We start from the raw sequence: 14,286 nt of genomic DNA, 5'->3' as shown, positions 1-14,286 counted from the left end.
CATTAAAATAACCAGAGCTTTATGATAGCATACCAACAATTTAAATTTGCCACTGCATCTTTACTTTTGACTTCCAAGAATATTCATAAATGTGACTTATGGATTCTCATGACTTTGGCCTCAAGCTTAATTAGATTAAGTACAACTTTCCACAGGAAAAGATTAAATGAGTAAAAACTAAACTTGGAGCCATTCAGCCGAATTGAAAGGCAAGACCAAGGTAAGAAGAGAGAGGAAGTTCTAGATGAACAGTGTGTTTACCAGAATCTAGTGTCCATGGGTATCCAGGCTTAAAAATCCACTCACCTTTCTCTTCACCATCCTGGAGTTTTCTCTTCTTCGCAAATTTTTCTGATTGCTGTTTATTCTTGAATTGTTTGACACTAGCTTTTCCAGGTCTTAAGTTTCCTTTCACGAATTTCTTGGAAATGGATTTAGGCTTTCCCTCCTCATCTCCTTTGTTATGAAATTTCTTTGGAGGACCAGAATCTAGTCACCGACAAACAGAGTATGTTATCCTAGAGCTAATGTGGTTTCAAAGCAATACACTGTTATTATCACAACAACTATGACAGACTACTATGCAATATATAGCAAGAATGTTAAATCCCATGTTTGCGGACAACATGCCATAAGCACTCTTATGTGCTTCTCAAAACCAGTCTTTTTCATCACAATCCCTGTGTCTTCCAGTTTTCCAAATAATTCTTCGAGGCAGAAGTATAATGGCATACAATAATAATTCTAAACTAAGAATTTCACTATTCTCGGCATATCTTTGAAGTAAGCAAACCTGCAAACACCTATTAATAGCTTATGATCACAGCTGTTTTGAAATCTCCAGCTTAAAACAGAACAGAACAAGTACTAAATGACATTTCCTCATTCCTAATCCACAGCACTTTTTCCATCCTAGCTTCAAATCTCAAACAAACTTTTAGGAATGCAAAAACTAGAAACAAGAAATTATGAATTTCCAATTTTGATCTAAACCAGTACTTTATGTCAACCAAATGGAGTTGAAGGGTTGCAAACCAATCTATTTCAGCTGTTTATTTTCAGGTTGATTCTTCTTAGTCAGCATAGCTTTAAATACAAGACAGAAAACACAAATGTTTGCTATGCACTACATTAATCATTCAGCCAGCTCACTTCCATAAAGAAATCTTTGTCTTCTTACCATTATCTTTCTTAAATTTTCTTTTTCCATGCAGTGCTTTCCCACGAGGCACTTTTCCACCTTTCCCTACAAATTTCTTTTTATTTTTGGCTTCCATTGTGACAACACTGCAAAAATGGAATAAAAACCAGCATCACTGAAACACCCATTCTTCATCGCTGATAACGTGAAGAAAAAACAACCCACCACTCCCTGAAGATCAGTTAACAGAGTTAATGGAGTTGAACTCTCCTTCCTGGTGGTCAGTGATGGAACGCGGGGCAGCAACCACGAACTGCGGCTTGGGAGGCTCAGACTCAGGGCACCCAGCGGCTGCGGGATCTCACCCTCGGCCGCTTTCAGAGCTCATCGAGACAAGGACAAGGGAGCCCGAGCCGGTGGCGGTGACAGCCCTGCTTTCAAAGGCTGGTTGTTTTATTCTACCGGCTGACGGCCGCTTCCTGCTTTTTACTTTCCCGGTATTTCGGCGAGCGCCGCGGGCCCCCGGGCCGGGCGCCCGCCGCGGAGAGCCGCCCGGCCGACCGTTGCCCGTAACGGCCGCCCCCGCCCGTTCCCCCCTCGCCCGGTGCCGCCGCCACTCACCCCACACGTGCCCGCCCCGCCGCCGCCGCCGCTCGTCCGCGCTTTGCGGCGCCTCCCGTGGGGGACGCGGGCGCCGCTCCCATTGGCTAGCCGTCGGCTCCCGCGCGACGTTGCCGAAACACACTGCCGTAAAACGCCGCGCGGAACCGCCGGGTCGCGCCGAGGGAGCCGAGTGACGCGCGCTCGCCCCCACCAATCGGCGGCCGCCGCGGGAGGGGGCGGGCGCGCCCGTTGCCAGGAGACGCCGCAGCCCAACGGCCGTGTCCGGCAGCGGCCGGTGTAACGGCTGCGCGTGAGGTGCTTGCAGGGACCGAGAATTTGAACGATTTGGCCGTGACGGTCTTTGAGTTTAGAGAGAGAAACGAAGATTTTTTCCTTGCTGACGTAATTACGGTTATTATTTGGGTAATGCCAAGCTGAATATTCTGTGACTAAATCGTGCGGGCTCCCTCAGCAGAGCCTTAGCGCATATACACCTCATGGTCTTTAATCCAGGGCTTCGCCCCACTGCTGCAACGTTTATTTCTGGGCTTGGCAAGTACATTTCTCTCTGCTATATCCAGGGCGTGAACCCGCTGTTCTGAAGTCGTCGCACCACTTTTTGGAGCACATTGATCACTTAGTCTATGTGCTCTGTCACTGAAACTCCTTAGTGTCACACTCAAGGAGCTGTGTGGCCCTTTCCTTCCTTGCCGGTTCTTACCAGCTGCCAGGATGGCAGTTCCTGCTCCCCACTCAGCTGGTCTGAGTCGTCAGATTACGATAGTGCCCTCCAGCACCTTCCAGCCATCCATCATCCTACCCTTCAGGCTCAACAGAAGTTCTGGGAGGCATGAGACAGCTACCTCATTATCATACCTCAAACTCTTCCTTAAAAAAGCCCTTTTTTGTAGCACTTCGAAGAAGCCTCGGAAAGAGTAGGAAATTGGTAGGAAGCAGTCCTGTCTTCTGACTGGTACTGCCTCATTCTTCATATTTCTGTCTGCATCTTTTGCTTTCTCATCCACTGACTCTTTTCTCATAGCTAGGCCAGTAGACCTGTAACCGTCTTTTTGATTTGAGTTTGCTCAATGCGCAGCATAAATAAGATCCTGGCTTAAAAATAAGGTAACGAACTGCAATACAAATTAAGTAACAGTACTGCTGCAGAACACCAGATGGAGTCATTACTTCAAAATGATGCAAATATGTTTGGTTGTGTGAAATGTCAGTGTCACCTGTTTTCTCATATTCAGCTGTTCAATGAAGTCGTCACTTCCAAATGGAAAGGGAATCCCTGTTCATAAATGTGTCTATTATTACACTTGTGCCATTACAGTAGCTATGAAAGGAAGTCAGACCTTAACAAATACTTCTGTAGTACTGCCTATAATATATTTGGCTAAAGAAGTGATGCAGAGAGAAATTACTTGATGGAGTAAAGCTTTTTTTTTCAGTACAGTTGGTGATAGTATTATTTTTCTTTTATTCCTCTTCTGGGAAACACTCAGTAGTAACTTGCAAAATAGAAAAGAACGGTCACAGGCAGAATTAGGGTATTAAGTTTTCCCACTCCTTGAAACATTAACATAGCATCTATCATAATTACATCAAAATTGTGGGTTTAAAAGAATGAGAGAAAGAGTAGTTTGAAGCTTGGTTTAAACCAAGGGTGTAATTTCACAGGGTTCCATACTCCCAGTCCAAATGCTTTGCATCATTTTTTGAAACAATTTCTTTAGGTATTTTAGATGTCTTTTCTCCACCTATAGTTATTTTCCCTTTTTTTTTTTTGTTGGTTTATTTTCAAGAAGAAAGACAATTGGAAAATATATTGCTATCTTCAGCTTATTTGCTATAATACTCAGTAAAAGAATATCTCCCACAGAAGAAATTGGTGAAAATTTTGAATGTCAGCCAGAGATTTCAAGTGAATCATCTTACAAGTTTTATCATTTATCTTTTAAAAAAGTAATTACAGATATTTTAAAAATAGATAAAACAGGCTATAGTTGTAGAAGATAGCTCTTGACCTGCTCAGGTCTCCAGGGTATTCCTATATGTGTTGAAAGTCCTTTTATAGCACAGATGTTTTTATGTGTGTTTTTATGTCTATTTTCATCTTTTTCTGGATACTGTTTTAATTCCATGGAGATAAAAATAATTGAAATCAAGAGATTAAAATTCAGAAAAGTGAATTTGTAATTTGCTTACAAGATATGTAATGGTGAAATTCATTTTCATCAGTTTGTCTCTCTACTAAGAGTCTGATCTCAAGATGCAGATTTATATCCAGATTCTTCTAAAATTGTGCCTTTCTTGCATAACTATGTATCACTGCTCAAACACATGATTTTCAACTTTGTATTACAAACATGTTTTGGACTCCTTTAAGAATGTGGTCCTGTCGCTAGATTTTTTAAAACCAAAAGAAGGAACCAGCTCTTCATCAGCAAAAATAAGCAGTATGAATCCCAAGAGCACGAACATGTTTCACAGAATAGTCACAGTCTGGACAAGATCATCACAAAATGTCTAAAACATTTCACACAGTGCATCCACATCCATACAGATTTGTCAGTGCAATAAAATTGCTGTGGCAGTAGCATAAACAGTACTAGCATACTTACAATTGGAGCTACTCCCTGGCATGACACTATACTATTCTGTCATTGGCTTCCAGTTCAGAGAGATCTATGGTAACTTCAGTTGTGCTGAAGTTCATACCACTTTCTTTCTTAGCAGACTGTGAAGAAATAAGAACTGTGATAAAGATAACAAGAAGTTTTAAAATAGCATATACCTCATGTTACATAAGGATTCACAGAATTACAGTATTTCTGCTATCTAGTTCTAGCCAAAGCAGAATTCTGTATTGTCTGTAGTAAAGATATCAAGAAAACAGTAACAGAGAGATGTTTATTCATGCATTTGTTAACATGACATTTATCTGAATGTTTTCACCATCTATAAATATTCTGGTGCCATGACACAATGGATTTAGCCTTCCTATTAAGGCAGCTGCAGTGAAGAGTGCAACAGTGGTGTGCTCTCTGGTGCCTTGTGTCAGGTCTGCTCTCTTCAGTGAGTCTCCTTGGACAAGGCCTCTCAAGGTGACCTGAAAAGCTGTAAGGGAAATGGAGTGAAACCACATCCATAACCTGACTTTCCCTACTGCCAAAGCAGCACGAGAATAACTACCATAGAAGACAGCTAAAACTGCCTCATTTCATTTTTATTTTTAAATGGTACTGATGGTACTCAGTTTCTGAAGACAGCTAAGTGCACCTTGACTAAGTTTATATATTATAATTTACATTATTTCTGAGGAAACAGACTGTTCTGCTGTCCTCCTGAATGGATTAATTACCATGGCTTTCAGCTGCTCCTTTCCTGTCATTCTTCAGGATCCTTTCTGGAGGGAGCATCACACTAGCTCAGCCTTTCAAATCATCTCCCTCTTTCCAGAGAACGTGACACAGACCTCTGAGCTACAGACACAGCCAAAGCCATTTGTGCCTGTGCTGATCCAGCTGCATTGTGCCAAGGACTTCTTCTCAGTATCACTTTTTAGGGACTGTAGGAGAGATGATCATTAAGCAAGTCAGCCACACTGGGCACATACTGCTCTGCCTAATTAAATCCATCCCTTTCCCTATGCAAAAACCTCCTGTTCTGTACTGCCTGTTGATGTATAACTGAATTCTGCTGCCCCAAAGGATCCCTAAGGATGGGGAGCTAGAGATAATCTGGAACTGGTATCTCCTGAGTGAGGTGCACTGGAGAGGCCACTTATTCCTGCTGCCAAACAGCAGTAGGAAACGGTGGTGACAGCACATAATTTTTTTATCAGTGACCATTCCTTCCCCTGACAACAGGAGTTGCCAGCTTCCACATTTGAATTCTTTTCCCTGATGGTGAAAAGGGCAAGCCTGGCTTTTCAAGACTACACCATAAACAAGCAGGCAATGGGGTCATGGATATTTCACTGCTCCCCAGCTGTCTACACCCTATTTTGCTTTTGCCCATAGGTGACCCCAGCTTTTGTTCATCATAAGCATCCTGTGATGTCCTAGCAATGCATGCATGCTCGGATTTTTAACTTCTCAACTCACTTAGAATTCAGTGCAAGGATTTTGTAAGTCATCTGTGCTCAAAAAGATAATGAGAAGCATTTTTAAAGGAATGGTAAATTCTCAGTAGCAATTAGTGCTTCTTACCCTGGGATATCTGGTTACCTTGAGTACCACAAACTAATTTGCATTCATGGTGTTTGATTTCCTTACTTAGTGTGTGTTAGTGAGGGAGGATTCAGTTTCTGATAATTTTCTGTAGTATAAACACTTGGTAGAAGTAGTAAAACTAATGCATCAGTCACCTCTGAAGAAAAATAACAGGAGGGCTTCCCAGGCATCTTGATACTGCTCATTTGCCATTGTTTCTGGTTAAATGAACTGACAAAGTGTTTCTTCTACATGACAAACTTCAGTGAATTATATTTCTCTTTTTCTGAAGTAGACCCAAAACACTCAACTGCAGTCATTCATTCTTGTTTCTGAAGCCACTGTTTTGAGGGTGGATGGAGTGTGCCAAAGAACAAGACTCTTATGGTGTATGTCCTACCATTAGTGTTCCTGGGAGAACTTCTGAGAATTTCTGAAGTCCAGCATTATAGATGAATATTGTGAGTGAAGGCTAGCACATTTTGCTGCCTTTTCTTCTTGTACTATTTTCCATTAAAAGATTATGACTGCTCCCTGATCTACAGGTTCGCCATGCCAGAGCCTACTTTACTACTATATATTGGGAAAGCACTGTTCACTTCAAATTCTTTGAAAATTCCACCTAAATTGTGGCAAAACCAGATCCTTCTTCCTGCTCTCAACAGGCACATACCAGTTATCTGATATATTAGCAAAGGAAGACCCTTGTTCTGTTTCGGTGTTTTTTCAAAGAATGTACCAGGTTGAGTACTGTGCTGTTTCCTGAACTCAAGCTTGTTTTATAAGCTATGGTACTATCATCTTTTATTACTGCTTATATCAGTGTTACTGTATTAACATATGAGGATCTGTGTCATGTTAGCTCTGGCAGCTAAGTCTAGCAACCAGCCATAAAACTAAAAAGTTTGTTTCCCCTTCCACCACCAAAAAAATGTTAGTAAAAAAACTAAGATTGCTTGTGATTTCTTCATAAATACTCACAAGAGGTAGTGGTATCTATGCTGTTCATCATAAATCTGACTACATAAAACATAGTGATTTGGAGTGAAAACTGTGAACGCTGGCTGTTGTTCAAACAGAGAGTCTATTAAAGAGAAGTTTTACTATCATAAGGTCCAGTGCTGTTGATCAGTGCTTTTGCTCACAGCAGTTATCCTGATCCACCACAGATCTAGCTACTGCCTGTCTAGCTAAGGGATGCACATTTAAATCTTCTTGCAAATTAACATCCCAGCATCCTATTCTATGCTGCAATATGACATACCTGGCAAAGGGCTAGCCATCCAAGGGGGATACAGTCACTAGAAAAAAACCTGGTATCTTTACACTTTCCGCTCCTTTGTATTTGAAGTTTTGTTTTCTTCACTTTAATACATTATTTTTTTTTCCCTGTAACTATTTCTGTGCATCTGAATGTGGGCAACTACAATCACTGCGGGTCAGACCTGGGGAATTGAAACTAAATAGCTTATGTCAGCTATTTGGGTAACATTTAGGTCCTCAAGCAACAAATTATTTTTTCTAGCCAAAGACTCTTACAGAATTGTTGTCCTCCATTGGACTGACTGTTTTCTTCTTCAGCTCCTTCTCTTCTTCACAGTTTATCCTTCCTCAGTTTTAACTCTGGACTTGCATCAGTGCAGAGCTGTAAAAATATATTATCTAATCAAGAAGAAGAAAAAGGGCCACAAACGGCCTAAGGAAGACTAAAATACTTGCTGTCCCCCCCCCCCCCCCCCGAAGGCATGCAACTTGAGAATAAAGTGCAACTCTTAGAAACTTAGCTAAGGAAATTAACACCAATTCCATTGTGTGTTTCACTGCAGTTATTTCCAGATGCATCAAGATTGCTTTTGGGTGTCACAGTTGTCTTGAGTATTATAAAGAAGGTATCACAAAGATTTCTATGGGTTTAGTGCACACAAAATACAGCAAATCATTATTTCTCTCAGCAGCCACTACAGTAATATTAATCACGTTGAATTCCTTAACTATTCCTATGGATAGAATATTCTCATCATCAGTTCAGATGGGAGAACTGATATAAATATATATATATACACACACATATAGATAGATAATGAAAGCCATTACTATTGAAAATGCAATTTATCATGAATCACTATGCATTTATGAATGCTTTCCAAACTTTAAATGTGTCTCTCTGTCTAGGCTGAAGAGAAAAATAAAATAATCAAATGCAATTGTTGATTAATAAGCTGTTAAAAGTATTTTTTTCCTCCTGTAATTTCTTAAAGATGGAACTTCAAAATGATCCGGGATCCAATGAAGTGTGAAATTCACAGCTCCTTAATATGATACTCAGTGTCTTCCCAGTGTAGCTTATTGAGTCTACGGGATGCATGACAATCTGTCACTTTTTAAAGACCTTGAAAATAACCTGTTTAAGTGTAAATGAGGAAACACTGTATTTCATAGTGCAGTCAAATCTGTTCAAGCTCGATGTTGCTACATCACATAATCACTCTTTTCTCCAGAGTCCCCAGACATCTGTTTTAGTTTCCCTACATCCTCTTGAACTGAGTGCCACTGATCAATTAATTTCTTTAGCATTCATTAATGTTGCTTTTAAAAAAAATCAAAACAAAACACCAGCATTTATTATCAATGAAATGTTTTGTGATGTTGTTTCAAAAATACTTTACAAATATATTCTCATGTTCATCCTCAAAAAAGTCCTCTATGCTTAAAATAGTACATTGTACTACTTAGAAGTTAGGCACCTGAATACTTCAATAACACCAAAGCATCAAAGCAGGAAAGAAGAAAACTTCAAATTATGAAAAAATGAAGACAGTCACAGGACTGCATTTCTGACTGTGAATGTAGTTAGATGGATGGATTGGATTGGATGCTGTGGTGCAACATCCAATGTCAGTCTTCTCTTCAGTTTCAGCATATCTGAAAACTCCTGAAGTAAAGAGAAATACAAATAACAGTTGTGCAGAATAAACCAAATAATTTCAAAGTGGCAACCACTGTGAAAATTTTTTTACACTAGCTAGTGTGTAATGAAGCAATCTTTTCTACAAAGGTGGAATTAAATAAGCATACACAACCTGACATTCTTGTCTGTTAACATCACAATTGTTTTTCCTCCTCTTTTAGTTACTTTCTTCTTTTAAAAAGATTGTGCAGAACAAAGCAACTCAGATAACTACATGAAATTCACAATGTAAGGTTTTTGCCTACAGAAGATATAAGTCTTCAATATATAGATGAATTTTAGAAGAGGTTTGAGACTGAAATACAAGATCCAGAGAGACATGCAGGTCAGTGGGAGACATTACAAATCTATAAGCTAAATTTAGGTTCAAATTTCATATAAAAACCTGCCAAATTGTGGCAAACTGACTAACAGTTGTCTGGTATGTGGATTAGTATATTCTCAAGTTTGTGGCTTTCTCCCATCTAACTGTACAGAATAAATGTCACAGGTGGAGATATCCAATCATCAGACATTGCCTCAGAAATGTCATTACACTGCTTTCACAGGTTAGAACAATTTATGTTGTCATTTCTAGGCAGCAACCAACATTAAATACTATTCATATGGGCTAGTTTGTGTAACAAAACATTCTTTTATTGTACAAACTACATTTTTATGCCAGCAGTCTCAGACCTGCTGTGTTAAATGCTACTGGAAATATCCTGTTAAGACAGACAAGGCCATCATTCTAATGAGTACAGCCACACTAACTTCAATGGTTTCATGGTCTCAGCCGTAAAGAAGTTCATGTTAGATTAACAGGTTTCAGAGTTTTAGGGACTACTTTCCATAATTTTAGGAACTATCTTTAAATAGCTGTGGACTTGGAGAAAACCTCTGAAACCACAGCTGTGTCTTAATTGCTCCCAGTAGGGGCCCAAAGCTAACAAGGTCTTCTGATCAAATCCTGCATGCTGCTTCATGGGGGAGGGGTCAGTTTTGGTTGGCCTTTTCATTCAAACCAGCCTTCCAACAGCGCAGGGAAGGCTAAAGACTGATTATATCTTGCTAGAGGTATAATTGCTATTACATTTCTGGTCGCCCCTACCTTTTTGTTTTGACTACAGCTTATTAATTCAGCCTTTTGAAGGTTTCACTTTGAGAAATAGAAGCACAGTCTATAAAATCACTTTGTGTTCTTTACGGGTAAGACTGTCTGGAGAGAGACCTCATTAGAATCTGCACTATGAGGCTATAGTCTCCTCCCCTCTCTAGCTACACAAGCCAAAAATATGTATTTTGGAGTATCAGGAGTTCTCACAGAGCTACAGAAAAAGCAAAAGTCTTACTTAAATCCTGTCATTACATTTTTATTTCACACTGTGCTGGAAGTAATTTACAGATGTGCCCTGTTACACTTTGATATGCACAGGGCAATCTTAGAACATTTAAAGGTATATGCAAGATGACTTTAGGTTCATGTCTCAAAGTGAACCAAATTAATTTGTCCATGGAGAGAAAATGAAATTATTTAACACACTACCCTGGTGAGCCAGAAGATTAACACCAAGTATATTGAAATATCAGGAAATGTGTGCTGAAAGTTGAAAGCATGAACAATGCATATTGCCAAAGATCTTTTAATGCATCATACATATAAAGACGAGGTAGGTTTTTTTTGCTAATCTAGAATACTAGTAACAGTAATCTCACCCCCCCCACCCCAAATCTGAACCAATGTCAGTTTATTGTAAAACAGAAGAAAAAAGAAATAAATTCTTCTTGATCCATATCAAATGAGCTTTCTGGAATAAAGTTAAGTCTGTTGCAATTTAGGTTTGTACAGGCATACCTCGGAGATATTGCAGGTTCGGTTCCAGACCACCACAATAAAGCAAATATTGCAATAAAGCGAGTCACACAAATTTTTTGGTTTCCCAGTGCATATAAAAGTTATCTTTACACTATACTGTAGTCTATTAAGTGTGAAATAGCATTATGTCTAAAAAAACAATGTACATACCTTAATTAAAAAATACTTTATTGCTAAAAAACACTAACCATCACCTGAGCCTTCAGCGAGTTGTAATCTTTTTGCCTTGATGTTGATGGCTGCTGACTGATCAGGGTGGTGGTTGCTGAAGGCTGGAGTGACTGTGGCAGTTTCTTAAAATAAGAGAGCAATGAAGTTTGCCGCATCGATTGACTCTTCCATTCACGAAGGATTTCTCTGTAGCATGCGATGCTGTTTGATAGCATTTTAGCCACAATAGAACTTCTTTCAAAATTGGAGTCAATCCTCTCCAATCCTGCTGCTACTTTATCAACTCAGTTTATAAAATTCTAAATCCTTTGCCGTCATTTCAACAATGTTCACAGCATCTTCACCAGGAGTCGATTCCATCTCAAGAAACCACTTTCTTTCCTCATCCATATGAAGCAACTCCTCATCCGTTCAAGTTTGATCATGAGATAGCAGCAATTCAGTCACACCTTCAGGCTCCACTTCTAATTCTAGTTCCCTTGCTGTCAGCCTGTCCTTTGAAGCTTTGAAGCCAGGCATTGACTTCTCTCTAGCTATGAAAGTGCTAGATGGCATCTTCTTCCAATACAAGGTTGTTTCATCTACCTTGAAAATCTGTTGTTTAGTGCAGCCACCTTCATCAATTATCTTAGCTAGATCATCTGGATAACTTGCTGCAGCTTCTGCCTCAGCACTTGCTGCTTCACCTGGCACTTCTATGTTATGGAGACAGCTTCTTTCCTTAAAACTCATGAACCAACCTCTGCTAGCTTCAAACTTTTCTTCTGCCGCTTCCTCACCTCTCTCAGCCTTCATAGAGTTGAAGAGAGTTCGGGCCTTGCTCTGGACTAGACTTTGGCTTAAGGGAATGTTGTGGCTGGTTTGATCTTCTGTCCAGACCACTCAAACTTTCTCCCTATCAGCAAGAAGGCTGTTTCGCTTTCTTGTCATTCGTGTGTTCCCTGGAGCAGCACTTTGAATTTCCTTCAAGACCTTTTCCTTTGCATTCACAACTTGGCTACCTGCTTGGCGCAAGAGGCCTCGCTTTCGGCCTGTCTTGGCTTTCGACATGCCTTCCTCACTAAGCTTCATCATTTCTAGCTTTTGATTTAAAATGCAAGATGTGTGACTCTTCCTTTCCCTTGAACCCTTAGAGGCCATTTTAAGGTTATTAATTGCCCTAATTTCAATATTGCTGTGTCTTGGGGAATAGGGAGGCCCGAGGAGAGGGAGAGAGAGATGGGGGAATGGCCGGTCGGTGGAGCAGTCAGGGCACACACAACACTTATTAAGTTCGCCACCTTATACGGGCATGGTTCGTGACACCCCAAAACAATGACAAGAGTAACCTCAAAGATCACTGATCACAGACCACCATAACAGATATAATAATAATGAAAAAGTTTGAAATATTGTGAGAATTACCAAAATGTGACATAGAGACACGAAGTGAGCACATGCTGTTGGAAAAATGGTGCCGACAGACTTGCTCCATGCAAGGTTGCCACAAACCTTCAGTTTGTAAAAAAGGCAGTATCTGCGAAGTGCAATAAAGCAAAGCGCAATAAAACGAGGTATGCCTGTAAATGTGAGCCCCGGCTAAATTTCAGTTAAAAAAAGGGTGGGGGGAGGATAGAACCACAGTATCCCCTTATTTTGCTACTTGCATAAAATCTTTTATTACAGATATGTACAGTTACAAATAGATTTTACACAAGAACCAGTAGGCCTACTAGGAACTGAATTGATTTCAGTCTCATTGGTTATTCAGCTTGGTGAGAATCTCATTTCTGCTTTTCAGGTGCTGTATTACAGTAAATTCTAGGCATACCTAAAAATGGATGAAAGAATAGAACAGTTACAGTACAACAAACAGTTCTTCACAGTTTACAGCATTAGCTGAATTAAGCATAGTAAATACATTTTTTAATGTAGCTTTTCTCATCTTACTCTGGAGTAAAACTGCTGGCAGCTTTTTTATATTTAATAAGGACTTTCATGAAATGTAACATATTGTAGCACAACAGCCAATGTATGTCAGATAAGCCTCAGTGGAATAAGGCTAAGGAGTTAGTCCCATATACTGTTACAGGATTTACTAAAATGCAGAGTGGTTTCAAATTCATACTGCAAGTCTTTTCATCTAGATTTGCAGCTGTGCAAGGAAGTGTAAAATGCTACCAAATCTCATGTAGCCTATTTTACAAAGGCAAAGCTTTCTTCTGCTCACATGTATAGCAGCTCAGGCCATGGTCTCTGCAGAAATGAGAGGCTGGTCTTTTTTTTACCTTATACTATAGAAGTAGTACAGAGCTGTTCTAAGGGAGCCAAAAATGTCCAGAATTGCTGTTTCCCTCTTTCATCCATGTGGTACAGAAGAAAGCTCTGCGCTGGGGACACTGTGAATCAGTGAGGTAGAACAGAATTGGGCCGTATGTGTTGGCGTAAAGCCCCACTAAATTCTCCACACACACTACAGCACTTGTGGAATCTTATGCCAGATATCTAAATCAGGTCTCCCCCCCCCATGCACAGTAATTTGCATGTCCTAGTTTGAAACCTGGGTTACGTTTTAATTTTAAAAACCCTTATGAATGCTTACACTACAGAGAACATTTTTCTTAGGGGAGTTTTTCTTTGCCTTTCTTTTTTCAAATCTTCCAGAATTCTAGGAGCTATTATGGGAGGGTAGGGACAGCATGGAGCAGGATAAATAAAAACCAAAACAGCAGTGCTCTGCAACCTCGCAGGGGAAGGCTGTGAAATCAGGCTACAGTGTTGTGACACAGGATTTCAGGACCAAGCACTCTAAGAATTAATACGTAAAGAACAGCAGTCTAAATTAATGAACTAAACATGGTTAATTAATTGGCAAGCAACCATGAAATCACACAGTGATTTTTCAATTCAATTTTCAAACTACAATCCCACTTTATACAACCTAAATTTCTCCTATATGCACCATACAATTTGACCATTTTTCCCCGTGCTTTCTTTCAAATGAGTAAGGGCATATGTTTACCAAGGAATGATTTCTATGGTTTAACTAAACTTAAAAACTCTTAAGAAAAGCTTCTTTTGCTCCTATGAGCAGACAGTTGTAATTTTTGAAAAGTCACTCACACTCATGCAGTGGATACTGAGAGCAAGTACAGGCTATAGAAGACCAATAAATTTATTTCTAATCATCCTCATGAAAAACTTCTCCATTTTAAATGTGTATCAACCAAACCAAAAACATAACCAAGCTAGACATTGTCCATGTCACAGGGCAAATCTGAGGAAATTCAGTTTTTCCACTGCATGGTTTTGTTTATAATTATTGCATGTCTTCCACAAACAGTCTTAT

The 14,286-nt window shown here is 39.8% G+C and overlaps 2 protein-coding genes across 4 annotated transcripts in view; both read right to left on the bottom strand.

Annotated features, from left to right (window-relative positions):
- PUM3 (pumilio RNA binding family member 3) overlaps positions 1 to 1,807 on the bottom strand; it is a 28,628-nt gene extending 26,821 nt beyond the window's left edge. For both annotated transcript variants that reach the window (XM_067315867.1, XM_067315868.1), the window contains exons 1-3: positions 1,763 to 1,807; positions 1,181 to 1,287; positions 307 to 489 (exon numbers count right to left, since the gene is read on the bottom strand). In XM_067315867.1, coding sequence (XP_067171968.1) covers positions 307 to 489; positions 1,181 to 1,277 — 280 coding nt within the window. In that variant the 5' untranslated portion in view covers positions 1,278 to 1,287; positions 1,763 to 1,807. The remainder of the gene's footprint in view (positions 1 to 306; positions 490 to 1,180; positions 1,288 to 1,762) is intronic.
- A 10,781-nt stretch (positions 1,808 to 12,588) lies between these two features.
- Positions 12,589 to 14,286, bottom strand: part of LOC106486914 (histone-arginine methyltransferase CARM1-like) — a 76,337-nt gene continuing 74,639 nt past the window's right edge. For both annotated transcript variants that reach the window (XM_067315603.1, XM_067315604.1), the window contains one exon: positions 12,589 to 12,768. In XM_067315603.1, the coding sequence (XP_067171704.1) occupies positions 12,759 to 12,768 (10 nt within the window). In that variant the 3' untranslated portion in view covers positions 12,589 to 12,758. The remainder of the gene's footprint in view (positions 12,769 to 14,286) is intronic.

Source organism: Apteryx mantelli, chromosome Z (genome assembly GCF_036417845.1).
Source record: "Apteryx mantelli isolate bAptMan1 chromosome Z, bAptMan1.hap1, whole genome shotgun sequence".
Classification (NCBI taxonomy): Eukaryota; Metazoa; Chordata; class Aves; order Apterygiformes; family Apterygidae; genus Apteryx; species Apteryx mantelli.
This window is presented reverse-complemented; position numbering and strand designations above follow the sequence as displayed.